Here is a 21,665-nt window from a genome sequence, read left to right as displayed (position 1 = left end):
ACATATACATGAAACCTCTGGGAGAGGTTGTCCGGAGTTTTGGGGTGCGGTGTCATCAATATGCAGATGACACTCAACTCTGCTACTCCTTCGCACCTCAATCCAAGGAGGCAGTCCTGGTTCTAAACCAGTGCCTGTCTTCAGTAATGGACTGGATGAGAGCAAACAAGTTGAAACTTAATCCAGACAAGACAGAGGTGCTCCTGGTCAGTCGGAAGGCAGATCAGGGAATAGGGATCCAGCCTGTGTTAGATGGGGTCACACTCCTCCTGGAGACACAGGTTCACAGTTTGGGGGTATTCTTGGACTCAGCTTGGAACCTGGAGGCCCAGGTTTCTGCTGTGACCAGGAGTGCTTTCACACATTTAAAACATGTACGCCAGCTGCGCCTGTTCCTTGAGAAGCCAGATTTGGCCATGGTAGTACATGCCTTGGTTACATCCCTTTTGGACTACTGTAATGGGCTCTACATGGGGCTGCCTTTGAAAAGTGTTCGGAAAATTCAGCTGGTTCAAAGAGCTGCTGCCAGGCTATTAACAGGGGCAGACTACAAAGATCATACAATGCTCCTGTTGAAACAGCTTCATTGGCTGCCAGTTTGTTTCCGGGCACAATTCAAGGTCCTGGTTATTACCTACAAAGCCCTACATGGCTCAGGTCCACACTATTTGGCAGACCGTTTCTCCTGGTATGAACTGGCCCGGACTCTAAGATCCTCTGGGGAAGCCCTTCTCTCTGTCTCCCTGCCCAGGGACATCACAAACACGGTCGGTGAGGACACGAGAGAGGGCCTTCTCAGTGGCTGCCCCTAGACTCTGGAACTCCCTGCCCAGGGAGATCAGAACGGCTCCCTCCTTGATGGCCTTCCTCCGGCAGGTGAAGACCTACCTGTTCACACAGGCATTTAGGGAATTACTATAAGGACAGGCTGGGATGTTCAATTTTGGACCAGTTTAAAAATTCTTTTCAATGTACTTTTTATTTTATTGTACTATATATATTTTTAAAAAATATATTGAAGCCGCTCTGAGTCCCAGTCCTGGGGAAAGAGCGGGATACAAATAAATAAATAAATAAATAAATACATACATACAAAGAATAAACAAAAGCACAACAAAGGCTGAGAAACAGAACCTGTGGGGACCAATAATGACACTTCCATGTCAAGGGAACCGAAGAAGAGAGGAGGATCTAGGATGTTTCCAGACAAGGTTTACATTAACCAATACAACAAAAACAGCTAGTGTTGTCTTCCATTTCTAAACTGTCTATAATTTCCCACATCTTCCATCTTTCATAGATTCATCACAATAGTCTAACTGGGAGGTTACAAGCACATGGGCTGCTGTGTCTAGGCTATCTCTGTCCAAGGAAGGCCATAGATGGTGCACTAATCAAAGCTAGCACCAACTATTCCAAGCCACAAAGTCCACTTGGGATAGATGAAGGAGCACTCGCATGCTACATATCTGCTCCTTCAGGGGAAGCACAACCCACTCCAGGTCAGATCTTGCAGCACCTTTGAAAATAACAGAAAGAAAGAAATTGGCAGCATGAGCTTTCATAGACTAAAATCTCCTTCTTCAGATGCCGTTGTTGGCTCATGCTGCCAATTTCTTTCTTTCAGTTAGTCTAAAAGGTGATAGAAGATCTCTCTACAACTGATTCTATAGACTAACATGGCTCTGTCTTCGAATTCTACCACTCCAGAACAGTTTGTTTACCCAATGTGTGGACCTGAGAACAACCAACCCACAGAGCCTCCATCTTATCTGGATTCAGCTTCAGTTTATTGGTCTTCATCCTGCCCTTTACAGTATTCAGACACTGGTCCAGCATCTGTACCATCCCAGCTGTCTCAGATGACAAGATGAAATAGAACTGTGTGTCATCAGCATATTAATAGCACCCCACACCAAGCCTGCTTATGACCTCCCCTTGGTTTCATGTAGATACTGAAGAGCATGGCAAGTAACATGGAACCCTGTGGCACCCCACAGCTTAATTACCATGGGGCTGAACAGGAATCCCCCAATGATACTCTCTGGAATCAACCCTCTAGGTCAGAACAGTCCCACTATAGAGCTGTGCCTCCTACGCCCATCCCACAGAGCCAGTCCAGTAAAATACTATGATCAATAGTAGCAAAAGCCATTGAGAGATCCAGGAAGATCTCAGGGGCACCACTCCCCCTGAGAAGGTCATCAGTCAGAGCAACTAATGCCATTTCAGTGTCATATCCTGGCCTAAAACTAGACTGAAATGGGTCCAGATATTCTGTCTCCTCTATGAATGCCTGCCCAGCCGCCACAAACACAATATCTTTGCTCAAAAAGAGGATACTTCCTAGCCAATGCAGTGTAGTGTTTTGAATGTTAGACTGTGACTCTGGAGACCAGGGTTCAATTCCCAGATCAGCCATGAAACCCACTGGGTGACATGGGGCAAGTCATGTGCTCCCAGCCTCAGGGAGGGCAATGGCAATCCTCCTCTGAACAAATCTTGCCAAGAAAGCCCCATTATAGGGTCACTTCAGGGTTGCCATAAGTTGGAAATTACTTGAAGGCACAAAACACTCAATAGGTTCCCATATACTTCGTTGTCCAGGGAGGTCTTCTTCAGGAGAGGACACACCATTGTCTCCTTCAAGACAGCAGGTACCATCCCCTCTGACATAGTGAGGCATTTACTACCCCTGGACCAAGATGATGAACAGACAAACTCTTTTTCCAGGAGACACCCTACATTTCAGCCTTCTGTCCAGGAGGAATTTCAAAATGTCCTCCATTTGGAGCATCATTAAGAAGCATGAATTTACTGTATATTTATCGTTGTGGCTTTGGCTTTTATTTTGTAACGTCCTGCGTTTTTCTTGAATGTCCTACATTTTACAGTGCCTTGTCCTCCTTTGTGGCTATGACATCTGGTCACCCTACCCTGGGCCCAGCTCTGCTAGATTCATTTCTGCTAGATTTTATCAACCAAGATGGACAAGGGTCAAACTTACATGTCATACGCCATACTGCTTCAACTGTCTTGGCCAAATATGAGAATACTTGCTTTCTCCTGCAGCAGGGAGAAAACTGCAGCAACTTTCCATCCTTGCATTCAAGGATGAAATAACCAAGGAATTACATCCCTAACCTAAAATGAACCTGCTTTCCTTCCAACAATGGAATTTTCTTGGAGAGCTAAGGAACTAGACTAGCAAATTAAAACCATGTTTGCCTTCCAATTTCCATGTTTGCCTTCCAATGTCCACCAAGCATGCTAAATGCAAGATATGGAGTAATGAAAACCATATGCTAATGTTTTTCACCAGCTGGTGGTGCACTTCTGCAAAAAAAACCATGCTAAATTCATTATCTAGTTTGTTTTTCAAGTTTCTACTGAATGTTGACAAAAACAGGAGAATGGACTCATAAGTTGCGGAGGTTGTAACATCCATCTTGATGCCCCAGTGTCAAGGCCTGGCTGGGGCGATGGGGGTTTTTCTCCAGAACTAGATGTGTTTGAATTGGCTGGGATCACAACAGACCAGCCAAAGGTCAGGCAGAAAAATAGTCCCATGCGTAGAGCACAGTTCCAACTAGGAAAACAGAAGAAGCCAAATCAAACACTAAAGACAGAGCCTTTGAGCAAGGTCACTCTAAACTCTTCTGCTGCCTTGAGTCCCTATACTGGGAGAAAGGTGGGATGATGATGATGATGATGATGATGATGATGATTATTATTATTATTATTATTAACCTTTTCTTGAAATTTCTGCCACCTCGTATCCCAACTTCATACACACTTTGTGTAAAACTACAGCCACTATTGCCATTGCTACTGCAAACACAGAGCAGGCAGATAGGTGGACTGGCAGTGATGGTGTTGCTGCTGCCACAAAATAAGGTACAGTAGAACCTTCACATTTGCTGGGGTTAGGGAACAGGACCCCCATGAAAGTGGGAAAACGCATATTAAAAAAAACAATATGTTCTTATCTGAGAGACTACCTCTCTAGGAATTGCTAGGTCCTCTAGCACAAAAGTTGACAATAGAATCATGCTGGAGGACCAACAAATGCCTAGAGAAGTGTTTTCTCTAGTAATCTCTAGGTCCTGTAGCCCAGCTCTATGGTCAATTCCCAGCAGAATTTCTCTGGCAGACTTAAGGATTCCTCGAGATAACATTAATCAAAACCACAAAAGTTTTAGGAATATGTTTTAGGAAAGAGTTTTTACATAGGGGTAGTTAGGGATATGTAGGGGTCTTGATATATGTAGCGGTTTAGGGTTTAGGTATAAGGTATAAGGAGGAATGTTTGTTTATTGTATTAAGATTATCATATTTAGTAGGATAGGAATTTTTGATTGGTGATAGTGATAGGGATTGAGAGGTGGTGATGGGTGATGATGGAGATGTTGTAAGAAGATATGATTGCTACAAGGATGAATGGATGAATAATAATAAATATTATATATTAAAAAAAACACAAAAGTTAAAGCCGCAAATGTGGAGGGCTGACTGTATAAGGGGAAAGCGGGATGAAGGCAGGAAGGCAAGTTAGCAGCGGCAGTGGCCCTTTCAGAAGGGGCTAATTGAAATAATCAGACTTCAATGCTGACCTTTCTCATCTTTGAACGCTATTGTACAGTACTGGTCCCATACTGTGAGATCAATAAGCACAAATTCACTTACACATCTGAAAAGAATCAGGGTTGGGAAAAATACAGGGTTGTTTTTTTTTAAAATGCACAAAAAACACCCACTGTTTGTTTGTTTGTTTGTTCACTGAAACCAGTTCTCTTTGGTTTAAACCAGGTTGTTTTTGGTTTTTTGGTTTGGTTTGGTTTTTGCATTAATGCGTTAATTTCATTTATTTTGGTCCTTCAGATTTTTTGGACTTCATCTTCCAGAAGCCTCAGCCATCTTGGCCGATGGTCTGGGATTCTGGGAGCTGAAGTCCAAAACACCTGGAAGGCCGGAGTTTGGGAACCCCTAGACTACACCACTACAGGACTAAATCAGAGAATTAAGCGGCAAAATGCAATTCAGATGGCCCATCTGTCTGAGGCCAGTGTTCAATTCATGATAACTTTTTTTTGGAATAGCTTATGTTTCATGTATGTTTCATCTCTTTGCTGTGCTTTGTGCATTTATGGCATGCTGTTAGCATTGTTGTTGCATTAGTTGTAGATATTGATTTCATCATGACATTCTATTACATTTATTCTTCAAGACTATTTATATATCTAGTGTTGTTTGTTTGCTTTTAGTTTTGTGCATCTGTAATTTGGATCCTCTTTTGTTTTTGTTGTCATGCACAGCAAGAAAAATGTTTCTACTGGGCATCTCCTTGGGCTAAATCCAATTGTTAGTTGCAGCTACAACAGACCAACTGAATCCGTGGAGTTTCTGTAAGTGAGTCCACTCTCCCTGAGACTAACAACTGAATTTAGATTGTAAGTGGGATTTTTGTCCAAGTTTCCAGAAATTGCCGGATGGCATCTTCCTTCCTATAACCAGCAAAGCCAATGGTAAGAATTGCTGGGGTGTGTACATGTACATGCAGGTTGTTTATTTTCATATATTTCAGAAACTAAAATTGGGCCAAGCAACATCTGAGTTTCATCAAGATGGTAAAAGTTATAAATGAGGGAAAACGCATAAACTAGAAGGGACTGCAATGGTTTACTCTTGCCTGAGTCTACTGGGAAGGGCAGGATTCAACCTCTCCTTCCTACTGAGCTCATTGTGTGCAAAATGCTTTTTCACTTTGAACTCCATTTTCAACAATTGAATTAAGCGGAGAACAAAGGGGGAAATGGGGAAGAGAAGAGAGAACCTGGGGCATTTTAAAAGCAGTTGATGATAGAGAATCAATCAGAAGCGTCTCTGGCAAATTGAATGAGTTGTAGGGTGTGTGTGGGGCAAACAGCACATGATTGCTTCTTGCAGTAGTATCGTTTCTAGGTGGTTTTATTTGTATATGCTTATTTTAGCAGTTCATCAAGCTTCGGGTTTACCAAAGAAGCACAGCTTTGAAACAGGAACTTATCTAGAAATAAGTTGTCTTCTGTCAACTCAGTTCTTTGTCTGTTTATGCTGACTTTGTAATCACTTGACATGGTTTCCCATAATACGCATGTATGATGTTCTGCTATTTTTGTATGTCTGTTGTTCATTTAGAATTTATTTTGAGCAGTAGGGGGATCAGTGACAGTGATGTATCATGTTGTCAGTATTCTCATTTTATTCAATCACTCTTCCAGTGTTTTTTCTACCTGCAGTGCTCCTCAATACAAGTGAGGGAAAGGTGAATTATGATGATGGTGTTGGTGTTGGTGGTGGTGGTGGTAATGCAGTTTTTGTCTTCTTATTACCAATATAATTAAGATAATATATTACTGTAATATATGATTAAAAATCATATTATCTTACTATATTGCCACATTATTTATTTATTCACTGCCATCTTATGCTTTCTAATATTTTCAGTTTTAGCTGCTATGAAAACCATGATGACCCGAAGAAGCCTTTGACCTGATCAGCAGGGTTCCTATTTCTTTTCCTGTGCTTAAAATTGGACTAAAATCCCTAAAGGCACCAGATCATGTCTGATCTTGGAAGCTAAATAGGGTCAGCTCTGATCAGTACTTGGATGGGAGACCACCAACATCAGGTACTGTAGGCTATATTTCCGAGGAAAGATCTAGCAAAACTGCCTCTGAGGATTCCTTTCCTAACAAAAACCTATGAAATCCATGCAGTTGTCATAAGTCGACAAGTGACTTAAAGGTATATACCGTACACACACAAAACTGGAAGCCCAGACACTCTCTCGAGTGGGTAATGGGAATCGGACAACCCACCAGACTCACTCTGTGCAATCTAGCCCCTCTCCATCTGAGAGCTTTGATGATTGCCAGAAAGGTCACTAGTCTGCAAGGCTGGCTGCCCTGAGTTTTTTTGTCTAGTCAAATATGTGGCAATATATTTATTTGCTGGCCAACTGGCCCACTTCTACCTCGGCTCTATAATTGGGAGAGTCAAAGGTATACTTTCCACAGCAGAGTCAAGCAAGCGGACCCCACAGCAGGAGCTGAGAAAACCTTGCATTGTCCGCTCTCCACCACCTGAACTTTGCAGCAAACAAAACCTAAGCCAAACCAAGCCATGCCTCTTGCCAGAGGTCTCCTTTTGCTCCTCAGCATGGATGTCCTGAGCGGATTCCGTCCCAACCATGAATCGGGGGGCATTGATCCAGGGGACTTCACCGATGCCGACATCACAGAGAAGGGGGTACTGCAGGCTGTGGCCTGGTTCATGGAGATGGTTACCCTTCCCGGAAAACATCCTAAGGCCCCAGGAGAACTCGCTGATAAGAACCCGACTGAATTGTTCAAGGCATATTTTGAAGGTACAATGAGCCCTTGGTATCTGCTGGGGTTTGGTTTCAGGACTCCTCATAGATGCCAAAATCTGTGGATACTCAAGTCCCATTATATCCAATGGGGTAGTAAAACAATGTCCCTTATATAAAATGGCCAAATCCAGGTTTACTTTTTGGAATGTATATATTTTGTTTTAATATTTTCAAGCCATGGATGCTTGAATCCGGGAATGCAGAATCCATGGATACAGAGCGCTGACTTTACAAGACTGGAGATGGGGAAGGAATGAGTGGATTTTCCTTTCCATATCCTTATCACACTACACTGTTATAGCAATATCATTCCACTTTCACTGCCATTAGAACATCGTCTGGAATTCTGGGATTTGTAGTTTAGTGATGACAAAGAGCTCTCTGGCTAAAAATTCTAAGTGCTCTTTCCTGAACTGCAAATCCCAGGATTCCATAGGATGTTGCTGGCAATTAAAGTGGAATAAAGTACTATAAAAGTATAATGTGATATGTTCCTTAATAGAATTAAACAAAGCTTGGAAATGTTACTGTGTTGGACGGCAGCTCCCCAAATCCCCCAGCCAATCTAGAGTTTACATTCACACAGAGAATTCAGTGCTCTAGCCTTCTTCGCGCACAGAATTGGTCAGTAGCTCCTATGTCAGCAGAAAGATGAATATGCTTTAGATTTTAATCTGAACTTTGAAGGAGCTACCCAAGATGCTGAAACCTATGCCCAACATAAATTCAACACTTTGGACAGCTCCTTTAAAGTCTGGCCTAAAATGTGCGGTAGATTCATCTCTTCACTGACATGGAAGCCACCAGCCACTACTGAGGCCTATTGGGATCGTGACTTGAGTTTTGTACTGTTATGTTGTGGGTTTTGTCCTCTATGAGTTAAACCCGTGGTACTCAAAACATTTTACCCTTGGGAGCCGCATTTACATCTACATACAAACATCATGCCCCTCCCACTGTATTCTGCTTTGGTCAGACCTCACCTGGAATATTGTGTCCAGTTCTGGACACCACATTACAAGAAGGATGTGGACAAGGTGGAGTGTGTCCAGAGGAGGGTGACCAAGATGGTAAAATGTATGGAAACCATGCCCTATGTGACTTAGGGAACTGGATATGTTCAGCCTGGAGAAGAAAAGGTTAAGAGATGACATGGTAGTCATATTTAAATATTTGAAGGGGATGGAGTAAGCTTATTTTCTGCTGCTCCAGAGAACAGAACACAAAGCAGTGGATTCAAGCTGCAGGAAAGGATGGGGGACACCTGGCTGAATGAAGCTATGTGTGAAAGGGATCTAGGAGTCCAAGTAGACCATAAGTTGAACATGAGTCAACAGTGTGATGCGGCAGCTAACAAGGCCAATGCGATTTTAGGCTGCATCAATAGTAGTGTCTAGATCAAGGGAAGTAATAGTGCCACTCTATTCTGGTCTGGTCAGGCCCCACCTAGAATATTGTGTTCAGTTCTGGGCACCACAATTAAAAAAGGACATTGAGAAACTGGAGCATGTCCAGAGGAGGGCGACTAAAATGGTGAAAGGTCTGGAAACCATGCCCTATGAGGAATGCCTTAGGGAGCTCGGGATGTTTAGCCTGGAGAAGAGAAAGTTAAGGGGTGATATGATAGTCCTGTTTAAATACTTGAAGGGTTGTCATATTGAGGTGGGGGCAAACTTGTTTTCTGCTGCTCCAGAGACTAGGACCCGGAGCAATGGATGCAAAATACAGGAAAAGAGATTCCACCTCAACATTAGGAGGAATTTCCTGACAGTAAGGGCTGTTCGACAGTGTAACAAACTCCCTCGGAGTGTAGTGGAGTCTCCTTCCTTAGAGATCTTCAAAGAGAGGCTGGATGGCCATCTGTCTGGGATGCTTTGATTTAGATTTCCTGCATGGCAGGGGGTTGGACTCGATGGTCCTTGCAGTCTCTTCCAACTCTATGATTCTATGATCCACCTCAACACTGGGAAAAACTTTCTGACAGTAAACGCTGTTTGACAGTGGAACACACTCTCTCGGAAAGTGGTGGAATCTCCTTTTTGGAGGTTTTTAAACAGTGGTTGGATGGCCACCTGTCAGAAATGCTTTGATGGTGTATTCCTGCATGGCAGGGGGTTGGACAGGATAGCCCTTGAGGTGCCTTCCAGCTCTATGATCTATGCTTCTATGATTCTAATCATAATTGGATCTGTCCCTTTTATTTGCCCAGCTGATGTGTCTCCTGATCGGTTCAACAAAGCTGTTCAGGAAATTATCAAAGGAAATAACCAAGTGGAGGTCCACCATGCAGAGGACAGCAGCTTCTTCTTCCACTGTGGAGAGATTGCCAAAAGTAAGAGGGGATTTTCTATGCAAGTGCCAAGGGGTGTGTGGAACAGTGCTTGAAAGGCAGGTAAAGGTGGGAAATCATTTATGAATGAGCGGTGTCCACACTGCTGAAATAAAGCAGTTTGACACCACTTTAACTAACATGAATCTATCCTACAGGATCCTAGGATCTGTAGTTTAGTGAAGCACCAGAGCCCTCTGACAGACTAGGCTGAATACCTCACCAAACTACAAATCCCAGGATTTCATAGCCTGGAGCTACGGAAGTTAAAGCAGTGTCAAACTGCTTTAATTCTGCAGTGTTCATCCAGCCCATTGCTGTGACAGCTCTCTACTTGCACGTGCACTTTCTCTACTGGCCAGACAGAGAAAGTAAGCCAGGCTATAGCCTCCTTCTTATTGCTCACCTAACAGAAGTAAACAGACACCAACAGCAAGAAGATGCTGCACCAGTACACATACCCTCCAAGATTTCACAGATGAAAACTGACACTTGAGGTCAAGCAACCCAGAATGCACAAGCTAGGAGAAGCGGCAGCAGTTTGCTGCTCAACTCCCATTAAATACAATGACATAGTAAAATGATGACCTTTATAAAAAATGGCAAAAATCATGGTTTGCTTTTTGGGATTTACAGTATATGTTTTTTTTTAAAAAAATTCAAGTGGTGGATGGTTTAACCCGTGGATATGGAGGGCCAACTGTAAATTACTTTTGCACGTTTCACTCACTCTGCAGCAATTGAAATAAATTGAGGACAAAGAGTGAAAGCAAGAGGATGAAAGTAAAACTATGACAGTTTAAAAGCAACAGAGGACTGAATATATCAGAACCATATGGCCCTGGCATTCCATGAATTGCCTCTTTTATGGTCTCGCCAGAGGAGGAAGAAATGCATTATCAAAACAGAAGATGCTATGGTACAAGCCCCACGAATGACCAACAATGCCATTCAGCCCTGAAGGTATTAAAAAGTCCAAAATGCTTTTCCTTCGCAGGTATTGCCCAGCTTCGAGCCCTGAGAAAAGCAATGCTAGCCAGTCTGGCTGAACCTGTGACTTTAGCAGGCTTGGAGGCAGCTCGCATCAATGCCGGGAAAGCCCTCCATGTGCTCCAGAAATTCTACAGCAACACCAATTGGGTTGAAATGGGAAACAGTGACCCTTATGAATTCCTGGGTAAGTCACAGTGAATATGGAAATCAGCAAATGGATCTTATCTTTTTTTTCATTTAGGAATAATTCAATGAGACGAGACTTATATAAATTCCATTGATGGAAATAGTTCTACTTAACTATTTGTAAATTTACAGCGCTTTATAAATAAAGGTTAATAATAATAATAATAATAATGTTGCGACTATCAAAAGGAGTCTGTTAAAACAGTGTGTAATTCGGTCTTGAGATAGGTTGACCTGTATGGCACTAAGGAAAAATAATTTATTTAAATTTATTTATTTAAATTTACTATCAAAAGGAGTCAGCACTGTTAAAACGGTGTGTAATTCAGTCTTGAGATAGATTGACCTCTATGATACTAAGGAAAAATAATTGTTTTAAATTTATTTATCTGTTTATATATTGCACTTATCCACATCTTTCTCCCAAAAAGGAATCCAAGATGGCATACAATAATTTTAAAAAGATCCAACTAAAACACTAGTTTATAAAAGTTAAAATGGAATTAAATATCAACTTAATTAAAAACATGATTAAAATAGCTAAGACACTTAAAACAGATTTAAAACACAGTTTCAATAAAAGATTGAAATACATATATATATATATATAGAGAGAGAGAGAGAGAGAGAGAGAGAGAGAGAGAGATACAGGTATATAGCATACCACTTTACACACTGTAACAGTACTCCAAATAGGATGTAATCAAGGCATGTATACTATAGCCAGATATATCTACAGAACAAGCATAAAGTCGTTTATGTCCAATGTTACTGTCACTGTTCTTCCTAGTTACTCAAACTGGACTTTAACTGCTGGAACCATGCTGGCACTGATAGTAGGGTTAGGGACCGCACACTAACAGCTTCTCTCCCATGAATAAAAGTAGCTGTGTGCAGTAAAGTGGGTTTTAGTTCAAAACTGTGACAAGACAACAAGAGCCTTTTTAAAATAGGTCCCATTCTCACTTTAAAATCTAGCAGCAGAATGTTGCTTTAACTCCAGTTCTCAAATAATTTCTAGCGGCAGTCCTTCATAAAGCATATTAATATAATGGCTGTGTCTCCCTTATCTGGAACTCCAAAATCTGAAATATTCCAAAATCCCAAATTGTCTATGTGAGTGGCTGAGATACTGACACCTTTGTTTCCTGATGACTCGGTGTACACAAATTTTGGCCCGGAACAGACGGGCTGAATGCACCATGCTGGCGCCGATACTAGACTTAGGGACCGCACACCAACAGCACAGTCCCTAACCCTAGCACAGCGTGGCGGTGGAGTAATGGTGGTGTCCCATCCATACGGGCACCACCATTTTGACACTCGCAACGTCAGTCCAGCACTGCAAAAAGAACCCGGAAACTCCGGAGGGATGGTTTGCTAGCTTGCAGATTTGTAAAATGTATCTTCCATCATTACACATGCCTCTCAAAAAGGCTTACAGAAAAACACCAAATTGCCTGAATTTCTGATGCACATGCAGAAATTGTAATGTAAAATGTAAAATGTCTGTCTTTCTCCTTTCTGTGTCTCACAGTAAATGAAGACAGTGGTGTTGTACCCATTGCCCCTGCTTCTAAAGCAACATGCAAAGACTGTGTCAAGGATGTCAGGTAAGACACTGGGGGAGTGGGAGCTAATTTGAAAGCACCTGGGCTATTCCAGATATTCTTCGGTGATGACAAAGGTATTTTGCTTCCCAAAGTTAAAGTAAAGAAAGTATTTTCTCCCCATTCTTTGTATAGGAACTAACTACACTGAGAGCAGAATCATACCTCAATCCTGGCAATGACTGCATTTGCATGCAAAAAAAATGCAGTTTGATACTGCTTTAACTGCCATGGCTTCATGCTATGGAATTTTGAGATTTTGAAATAGTTTGTTGTGGCTCCAAAGCCCTCTGATGGAGAAGACTAAATATCTCACATACTACAAATTTTAGGATTCCATAGCTTTCAGCCATGGCAGTTAAAGCCGTGTCAAACTGCATTATTCGTGCAGTGCAGATGCAGCCAATGGGGAACCATTCTGCATCATACTGTTGTGCTACTTTTGCACTATTTTGTTTGACAAACCCGAGGGTTTTTTGTTTTTGCTTTTTTTGTTGTTGTTTTTTGCCACTACTTCCAAGTGTATACAGGTACTGAGATATTCAGTCAAATTAATCTTAGTTAAACAAGACAAAATAAAATATTGTACTCGCTGACAGCCTATGCTAAAGCTTTGCACTCAGGTCTTTGTTTCAGTCTGGGATGGGTTGGGTGGGGTTTTTGCTGGTTTGTGCCGTAGACCTTGAGTTTGTAGAGAGACACACTATTCTGTAACTGACATATGCAGCATCAGAGATGTCACTAGGGGAGTGCAGGCCAAACTAGGTGACACCCGAAGGGGGTGACACCACTGCTCCCCAAACATCTGCGTTTTGGCAGAAACAGGCTATGGTGCTCACCTGCGTACCTTTAAACACTGACAAGGTAGTATGAGGGGGATGAGGCTGAGTAGGAGGGGAAAGGGGAGGCCCTAGATTTAATTTTTTCAAGTTTTTAATGAAATTAATTTTTTATATTCTTGTTAAATTTTCCTTAAAAACATCACATTTTACTAAATATTCAGTTTAACCACATGAAACTATGTACATATAAATACATGTGTGCATGATAGTGTAATTTAAAGGTATAATTTTAATTTTACTAGTGGTTCAATTTCACAATTGTTGCCATTATATGGGAACTACGATTTATGAGTACCATTAATATTTTTAAAATTACTAAGTATTCTGTAGTATGTAAGAAGGTCCATTTGGGGGGGGGGGCGGGGGGTGATACCATGAATTACCACATCGAGTGATGCCAACTCAAGTGCCTACTGGCTGCCCAACATGGAGGAGAAATAAAATAACATTCAAATGAGAAATGTAAAGGAAAATAAAGGGCAGCGTAGCTACCATTACATTTGGGAATACTAATTCCAAAGCAGTTCATTAATTTACTTCAACATTTCATAGTGGTATGTACACATGTAAAGACAACATACTCGTGAAGGACATGATTGTAAGCGGGTACAAGATATCAGCAACTTGCAAGACCAAACCACAAGGTAAGAACAACTCATCTTGCTAGGATCTCATGGTGTATATTATTCCTTGTTTTCTAAATATATAATGTGGATGATAATAGGAGTAAAGGGTATTGCTGAATAACAGCTATAGTAAAGATTATCTCTGTGGACATGTGCTTCTGTTCAGCATATCATCCATGCCTTCCTCCAGGAAACTCCGTTCCACACACACTTCCAAAACAGTTGGTCAGCATTCCTTTTCCACTGAACCTGCCAGTGCCTTTTTCTGCAGATTTTCTTCTCCTCACCTAAAAAATTTTTGTGCTGCTGCTTTGATCTGCACAATGTTCTACACTCGTTACCATTAGGACAGAGCATAGTTGGTGTGTGACCATCAAGGAATTTATGAGACAAGGGACGTCCTGTCCCTATCCCGTCATCTTCCTGTCCTTCCCGCAAAATCGCAGGAAGGACTTCAGATGGGATTCACGCTTATCCTGTCCAGGAAGCACAAATGACGGCGATTGCACAGCAGGCTTTCGGATGAAGTCGTGCAGATCCTGTCATTATTCCGCCATTAATCTGTCATTTACATTGGCTGGCATTTTGCATTAACGGAGGTTCGCGTTAATGTAATGCTGCTTTAATGACAGGTTAATGGTGGGATTGGTGCGACGATCTGAAAACCTTTCATGCCATCGCAGTCACAGACAGGTTAGGGATGGGGTAAGGATGGGAGAGTGATCCCATCCCTATCCCATCTCCATGGGAAAATCTAATTGGGACTGTGGATGAATATTATGTGACTCTCCAGGCTCATAATATTTCTGAATTCTGTGTTTGGTTGTGAAAACTGGCATCTTGTTCATTCAACATAAAAGGAAAAGCTTTCCTGCCCTCAAATAGGGGGTGTCCTTTGTGATAAGAGGTACCTGCCAGTATGATAATGGACACACTTTCTGGACCTCACATAAGCAGTGGCATCACTAGGGGGGGTGAGGGGGTGTCACCTGGTGGATCTGCACACCTGGAGGGACTGGCGCAGCTACTGGGCGAGTGAAAAAGGATGCTATCCCGCTCACCTGGCAGCCACACTGGACCCTAAACAGGCCCTCCAGAGGCCACCTGGCAACCTTAGACCTAAGGAAATCGGTTGTCCTGTGCTGCTGTGTTGGAATATATAGTCCAACACAAGATTCAAGGCATCTTACAACCATTTAAAGGCACTTAAAAAAGTTATATGCATCTGTCATTAACAAAGCAAAGTCCTCACTGATATTTTGTGTTCTCTTGTGCAGATGGACTACTGGTCCAGTCCAGCATGGTGAATGTTGCTTACCCTTTTCTCTTGTCTATGCTCTTGCTGCAGGCAAATGTAGCCATGGTGGGAAAGATGATGCCACCCAAGACATCTACCCTACTGGGGGCATCAACAAAGAGACCTCTGACCCCAAGCTCTCTCCGCATGCTGACTTGCATAAGAAGGCAGCTGAATTAGCCATCCGAGCCACAAAGGAGTTCTTTGTAGAAGCGGGTAAGTCTACAGCTCAGGACCTTGTGAACTTGGGATTCAGATAGTTGGTAAAAACAAGCGGCCTTCTTGCTGCTACCATGTGAGGAACTCTAGACCAATGTTTCTGCCTCTGATTAGTGGAAATTATTATACGATTTCTAGAAATAAAGAACTTCAGTATTGGCCACTGGGGATGGCAGCTGTGTCAAAATGTGTCTGGCCTTTGTGCAAGTGTTGGCGTGTTTACACCAGCGGTTAATAATCTTCCACCAGTGCAAACATTTGCACCAAACTGACCTTCACGTATATAGTATTGTGCCTTTAGAATTATTAGGAAACTGTACGGATCATGTGCTTATTGTAGATCATTCACCTTCTATGGGGATTGGTTGTAAATAGATCTTTTTGATTTATTTACAATATATTTGCAAGTTTTACTTATTTATTTCTTGATTTCATTGGTTTGTTGATTGTCACAACTCAAGGCAAAATGCCTCAAAATACCCTTTTGGGGTACGGGGGGCATTTTCACCATGTTTTTAACCTCCCACTCCAGAATTTACATCCAGGAGATCTCATTTTTTGCAACAGGAAAAAGCCCTTCCAGTTTAAAAAAAACTAGGCCTAAATTAAACTGGGGAGGGGCAAAAACGCCTCCTAAAGGATTTCGGAGGGAGGGGCTTTTAGGGCTACACAAAATGGCCCTGTGGCCATTTGGGTCTCAGGCAGTCTGTATGTAGCTGTTTACTTCCCAACTCTGGTACAGATCACCTGCTTTAATATTTTCCAAGCTCTGGCAGAGAGAAGATAAACTGAAAACTTGGAAAGTTACTTTTTAAAAAAATTTGGCTATGTAGCTTATTGCAAAAGTCACCCAAAACTAAATCATTTCAAAAAATATTGCAAAAGAAATCATAATGAGTGACTTACGTTAGTCGTTCATTTTTCATTACTTACTGTAATTTAAAAATAATAATGCCACAATGCTAAAGAATTCCACTCACTGTGCCTGTAAAAATACCTTCAGAACGTAATTTTAAAAAACAAGAAAGTGTTACATGCCAGAAATATATGTACCATACGTTCTTCTGCAATGTAACTTCATTACAAAGAAGTGCTCTCATTAAGAAAACAGGGAAAGTGTTCAGTTTACTGGATAAATTGTGGTATAGATATAACCCAGTTTTGTTTTTGCTCAGATGGCAGCCTCCTCAATGAGGTGGGTGAAGATATTTTCCGGCAGTTTTTCAGCTTGGAAGGCTACTCTCTCACCTTTGTGATAGATACCACCAGCAGCATGACTGAAGATATTGCCCAGGTCAAAGAAAAATGCATGGAAATTCTCCACAATTTTGCTAGCTTACCGGACAGACCCTTCAACTACATTCTTGTGCCCTTCAATGATCCAGGTTAGACCAGTTTAGCATTGCTGTGCTCTGTGCATTTAGTTTTGCACACAATCCAGATGATATTGTTGCCAAATTGTTGTATTCTAGAGTCTTCTGTGCTGTTGTTCCCCTTACCTTTAAAGAATACATTTGTTGTGATTTAAGAATTGGGGCAGTAAAATACAGCACCATCTTCTTTGGCATTGACTCCCAAACACTCCTGAGGGTTTTCAGAGTTTCCATTAAAATCTTCATGCCTATAGTGCTTGTCTCTATATCATTGATTCCAGTGAGGATTCAGATTATGGAATTACGCTATAACCTCCATGTGTATGCACATACACCTTCAAGTCATCTGTCAACTTATGGCAACCCCATGAATTTCATAGGATTTTCTTAGGCAACGAATATTCAGGCTGCATCTGCACTGTAGAAATACAGTTGGCCCTCCGTATTTGTGGCTTTGACTCTGGCAGATTTGATTATTCATGGATTTGATTAATATGTTCTCTCTAGGAATCTCTAGGTCCTCCAGCATGACTCTGTGGTCAATATCTACCAGAGGTTGCGCTGGAGGATCTAGAGATTCCTAGAGATAACACTTCTCTGGGCATTTGTGGGTCCTCCAGTGCAACTCTATGGTCAACCTCTAGCAGATGTTTACCACAGATTTGCACTGAAACACCTAGAGACTCAGAGAGGTGTTCTCGTGGGTTAAAAAAAATAGTGTTTTTTAATTTGCGTTTTTCCCACTTTCATGGGGGTCCTGTGCCCCTAATCCCAGCGAAAGTGGAGGGCCCACTGTAATGTAGTTTGACACTGCTATAACTACCATGGCTCAGTCCTGTAGAATTCTGGTATTTGTAGTTCTCTGAGATATTTAGCCTTCTTTGTCAGAGAGCACTGGTGCCCCAGACTCAAATATAGTTTCCCTTGGTCTTCCTCTGAAAGATAGCCTACAGCGCCTGGTAGTCCTGGATAGTCCCTCATCCAGGTGGATTACTTAGCACAGTGGGCTCTTCTTATCCTCAGGCTTGCCATTTGTAGATTTGAGCTTCCATGGATAGCAAGCCCCATTGTCTTAAATGGTTGTGCATGCACCAACACACACGTCTCATGGCCATAGGAAAGAACAGGACTTGAGGTTCCATGTTTTTTGGTATACGCAGGATGGGGTCCGGAATGCCCCATGGATAAGAAGGGACTACTGTATTAACTTAGTATTAAAGGCTAAGGCCCAAAACACACTGCAGAAATAATCCAGTTTGAGACTGCTTTAACTGCCCTGGCTCAAGGGTAGGGAAATCCAGGAACTGTAGTTTTAGCAGACATTTATCCTTCTCTGTCAGGGAGCTCTGGTACTACAATAAACTACAATCCAGAAAATAATCTTATAGGGGACAGAGCTTTATCTGTTACTTTTATTTTTATAGCCAGAGCAAGCTCTCATTAATTATTTGAACTGATTTAAATGGTTTGAGTCCATCTAAGTCCACCGAGTCCACTGAATAGACTCACTGAAATGAAAGTGATGTATGTTATGAGTAAGTGTGAACTGAGCTGTGAAAAGCTTTGAAATGTTTTTTGATGGACAGGCAGAAATTCTCAGCCAATATGGCTGGGCAGGGGGCATCTGGGATTTGTATTCCCAAAAAAAGTAGCTCTCTGAACTCTGGTTATACAGTACATTTGCAAATTGTACTTAGATGATCTGTGGTTACTTAAAGCAAGCCCAAACTAAGTAAATACCGTTATTTCCATAGTTCTAATTCACACTGGCTTTGTTTCTACCATATCTCTTTCTATAGATTACGGCCCAGCCTTTAAGACTCAGAATGTGAATGAGTTAAAATCCTATATATCTAAGCTGACTGTTGATGGTGGTGGTGACTGCCCAGAAATGTCATTAAGTGGTTTGAAGGTGGCTCTGGATGACAGTTTGCCAAGGTAATGTTTTTCTAGTGGCCTAGGCTGATCTGAGAAAGGGTGGAATATGAATCAAGTTAAATCAAACTGTTGGAGGGGTCTCTCTCTCTCTCTCTCTCTCTCTGTCTCTCTTTCTCTGTGCCATTGTTCCAAGACTGTACAATCTAGACATCTGATAAATGACATGGCTATTTGCTGGCATGGGAACATGGGAGTGTGCATTTGTGGGTTATTTTCTGAGTTGTTATTTTAATGATTCATCCAGTTTTAATAAATTTAAGCATACCTTTAAGCTTCACTACTATGTTCAGCCACTAGGTGCCAGACTTTCCTAATAGGGAAATAAAAATGTGCAGTCTGGCTTCATTTTTCTAAAGGCCATCTGGGCAGCTCTATATACTGCTTCCTTCTGCAGAGCCCTTGAACTTTTTAAGCAGTTGTTCGCGGAAGAAAGAGAAGAGCCTAATGTCAGGGGACAGGGGAGTATAGTGAGCAGGGAGGGTGAATCAGTACTTGGGTGGAGGGGAAACAGATCAGTGAGAAAAAATGATTATGGAATAGAATGGAATAGAATGGATAGAGAAACCAAAAGAGCATCATGATTGGGAGGAAACTTCTATTCCATAATTCAAGAGCCCTGCAGAGGGAAGCATTACAAAGAGCTGCCCAGAAGCCCATTGGAGAAATGAAGGCAGACTGTGCATTTGTATTTCCTTATTAGGAAAGTCTGGCACCTAGTGCCTAAAGATGGTAGTGAATGGCATATTTCAATTTAAAATCCTACAAAAAGAAACAGTAGGAAAGCAAAGACAGAAATATAGATTACAGAAATATATTTCTTTTCCTAGGACTTTAACTCCTCCAGTCCTACTACCTTTGGCTGCTGCTCTTGGCAGAGCTATAGTGCAGCTCTACAGTACTAATATTAAAATCTATACCAGTGTTTCCCAAACTTTGGTCCTCCAGGTATTTTGGACTTCAACTCCCAGAAGACCTAGTCATTTGAGCCAAAGATCAGGAATTCTGGAGCTGAAGTCCAAAACATCTGGAGGACCAAAGTTTGGGAAACTTCTCCATCTTCCAGCTATTACCAATGCTTCCTTACTCTTGCTTCCTTCTTGCAAAGCATATCTCCTTATTGCAGTGGTTCACAAACTTTTCTCTGCCTCTAGGAAATGTTTGATTAATGTTCGCACCCCCTACAAAAGTAAGAGCACACTGGAAGATGAAGACGTCTAATTTCTAATTTTTGTATCACAAATTGAACCATGTACAATACCAAGGGTGAACAAACTGAACTTTAAAAAAAAGCTTTTGAATCAGCACACAAAATGCAAATCTAGTTTGAGCAGTCAGCAACAGAAATAGCAAGTACATTTCTATACCGCTTATCCGTGCACTTAAGCACTCCCTAACTGGTTTACAAAGTGTAAGCTAATTGCTCCCAATAAGCTGGGTACTCATTTTAGCCACCTATGGAAGGATGCAAGCCTGAGTCAACTCTGAGCCCCTGGCTGGTATTGAACTCACAACCTTGTGGTTTGCGAGTGAGTGGCTGCAGTACAGGCATTTAACAACTGCACCACCAGGTCTCTCTAATAAATTAGAATCTAATAAATTAGGCTTTAATTTATTCAGAAAAAATGAGTGATGACTTGTAACTCGTTACTGAAGGACTCTTGGTTGCATCTCCTGAAATTCCATCTTGTACCCCCTGGGGGTGCCAACAACCCAGATTGAGAACCCCTGCCCTATTGTAATCTCCATCCTAAGCATTTTTCCAATTTCTCCAGATCCAAAATCTACAGTTTTACTGATGCTGGATCTAAAGATGAACATCTGAAGGAAGTGATCAAAATCAACATTGATTCTACTCGGTCCGAGGTGAACTATGTCCTCACAGGGAGTTGTGACAGTCGGAAACGCCGAAGTATGTGAAATCTTGTCAAGGGATGAGAAAGCTTTGAGGGGGAAATTAAATTTATTGAGACTTGGGGCTTTTCCCACTACTCACTGTGACTTGTAGCATTATGAATCCATTTTTACTGCCAAGGCTGCATACTGTGGAATCCTGGGATTTGTCATTTGGTGAAGCACTAGAGCTCTCTGATTGAGAACTATAAATAGCCCTCCCACTAAAAAGATAAAATGAATGCATTCTAGAGCAAATCAGACCTGAGCTTCCTCACTGGAAGTCAAGATGACTAAACTGAGGATATAATACTTTATACATTTCATGAGACAATGAGCTGCCACTTCTCCCTTGATACCATGTGCTCTAATTTCTCATTCCCACCATGGTCCTAAAGCCTGCTGGTTCTTCTTGTCTTTCTTTCTTGCCAATACTTTGACAGAAAGCCCCTGCCACCCCCTTTTCCCTCACCACCACCCCTGGTTCCTTCTGCTGCCCCTGGGGTGGGGGAATACTGCCCACTTTGGGAAGCACAATGATTTGTGTGTGCTGAAGTTGAGTTGCTTTTAGGAGGCATAATAATAATAATAAATAATAATAATAATAATAATAATAATAATAAGTAGTAGTAGTAGTAGTAGTATTAGTAGTAGTAGTTTTATTTATACCCCACCTCTCCAAAAGGATCTAGGCGGGTTACAATAAAAATACATAAATAAAATACATAATACTGTACATACATAATTACAAATTACATAATCCCCTTATCCCCCTACCTTGAAACTAGAATAACAACATTCTAAAATACAGGTTACAATTAATTAAAATAGACCTGATTGAAGTGAGACATCTTGGGGCAGTCAAAGGCCAATCCATATCAGTTTGACAGGAAGATCAGTCAGGGAAGGCCTGCCAGAAGAGATCTGTCTTGACAGCCTTTTTAAAGG

The 21,665-nt window shown here is 41.7% G+C and overlaps 1 protein-coding gene across 1 annotated transcript in view; it reads left to right on the top strand.

Moving 5' to 3' along the window:
* The first annotated feature begins 6,932 nt into the window (after positions 1–6,932).
* Positions 6,933–21,665, top strand: part of LOC121922297 (von Willebrand factor A domain-containing protein 7-like) — a 34,471-nt gene continuing 19,738 nt past the window's right edge. Inside the window, 9 exon segments of the mRNA XM_042451533.1 lie at positions 6,933–7,408; positions 9,624–9,746; positions 10,741–10,920; positions 12,460–12,535; positions 13,927–14,018; positions 15,349–15,513; positions 16,692–16,901; positions 18,689–18,827; positions 20,600–20,736. Of these exon segments, the coding sequence (XP_042307467.1) occupies positions 7,165–7,408; positions 9,624–9,746; positions 10,741–10,920; positions 12,460–12,535; positions 13,927–14,018; positions 15,349–15,513; positions 16,692–16,901; positions 18,689–18,827; positions 20,600–20,736 (1,366 nt within the window). The 5' untranslated portion in view covers positions 6,933–7,164.

Source organism: Sceloporus undulatus, chromosome 2 (assembly GCF_019175285.1).
Source record: "Sceloporus undulatus isolate JIND9_A2432 ecotype Alabama chromosome 2, SceUnd_v1.1, whole genome shotgun sequence".
Classification (NCBI taxonomy): domain Eukaryota; kingdom Metazoa; phylum Chordata; class Lepidosauria; order Squamata; family Phrynosomatidae; genus Sceloporus; species Sceloporus undulatus.
Note: the sequence above shows the minus strand (reverse complement) of the source record. Positions and strands in the feature narration are given on the sequence as shown.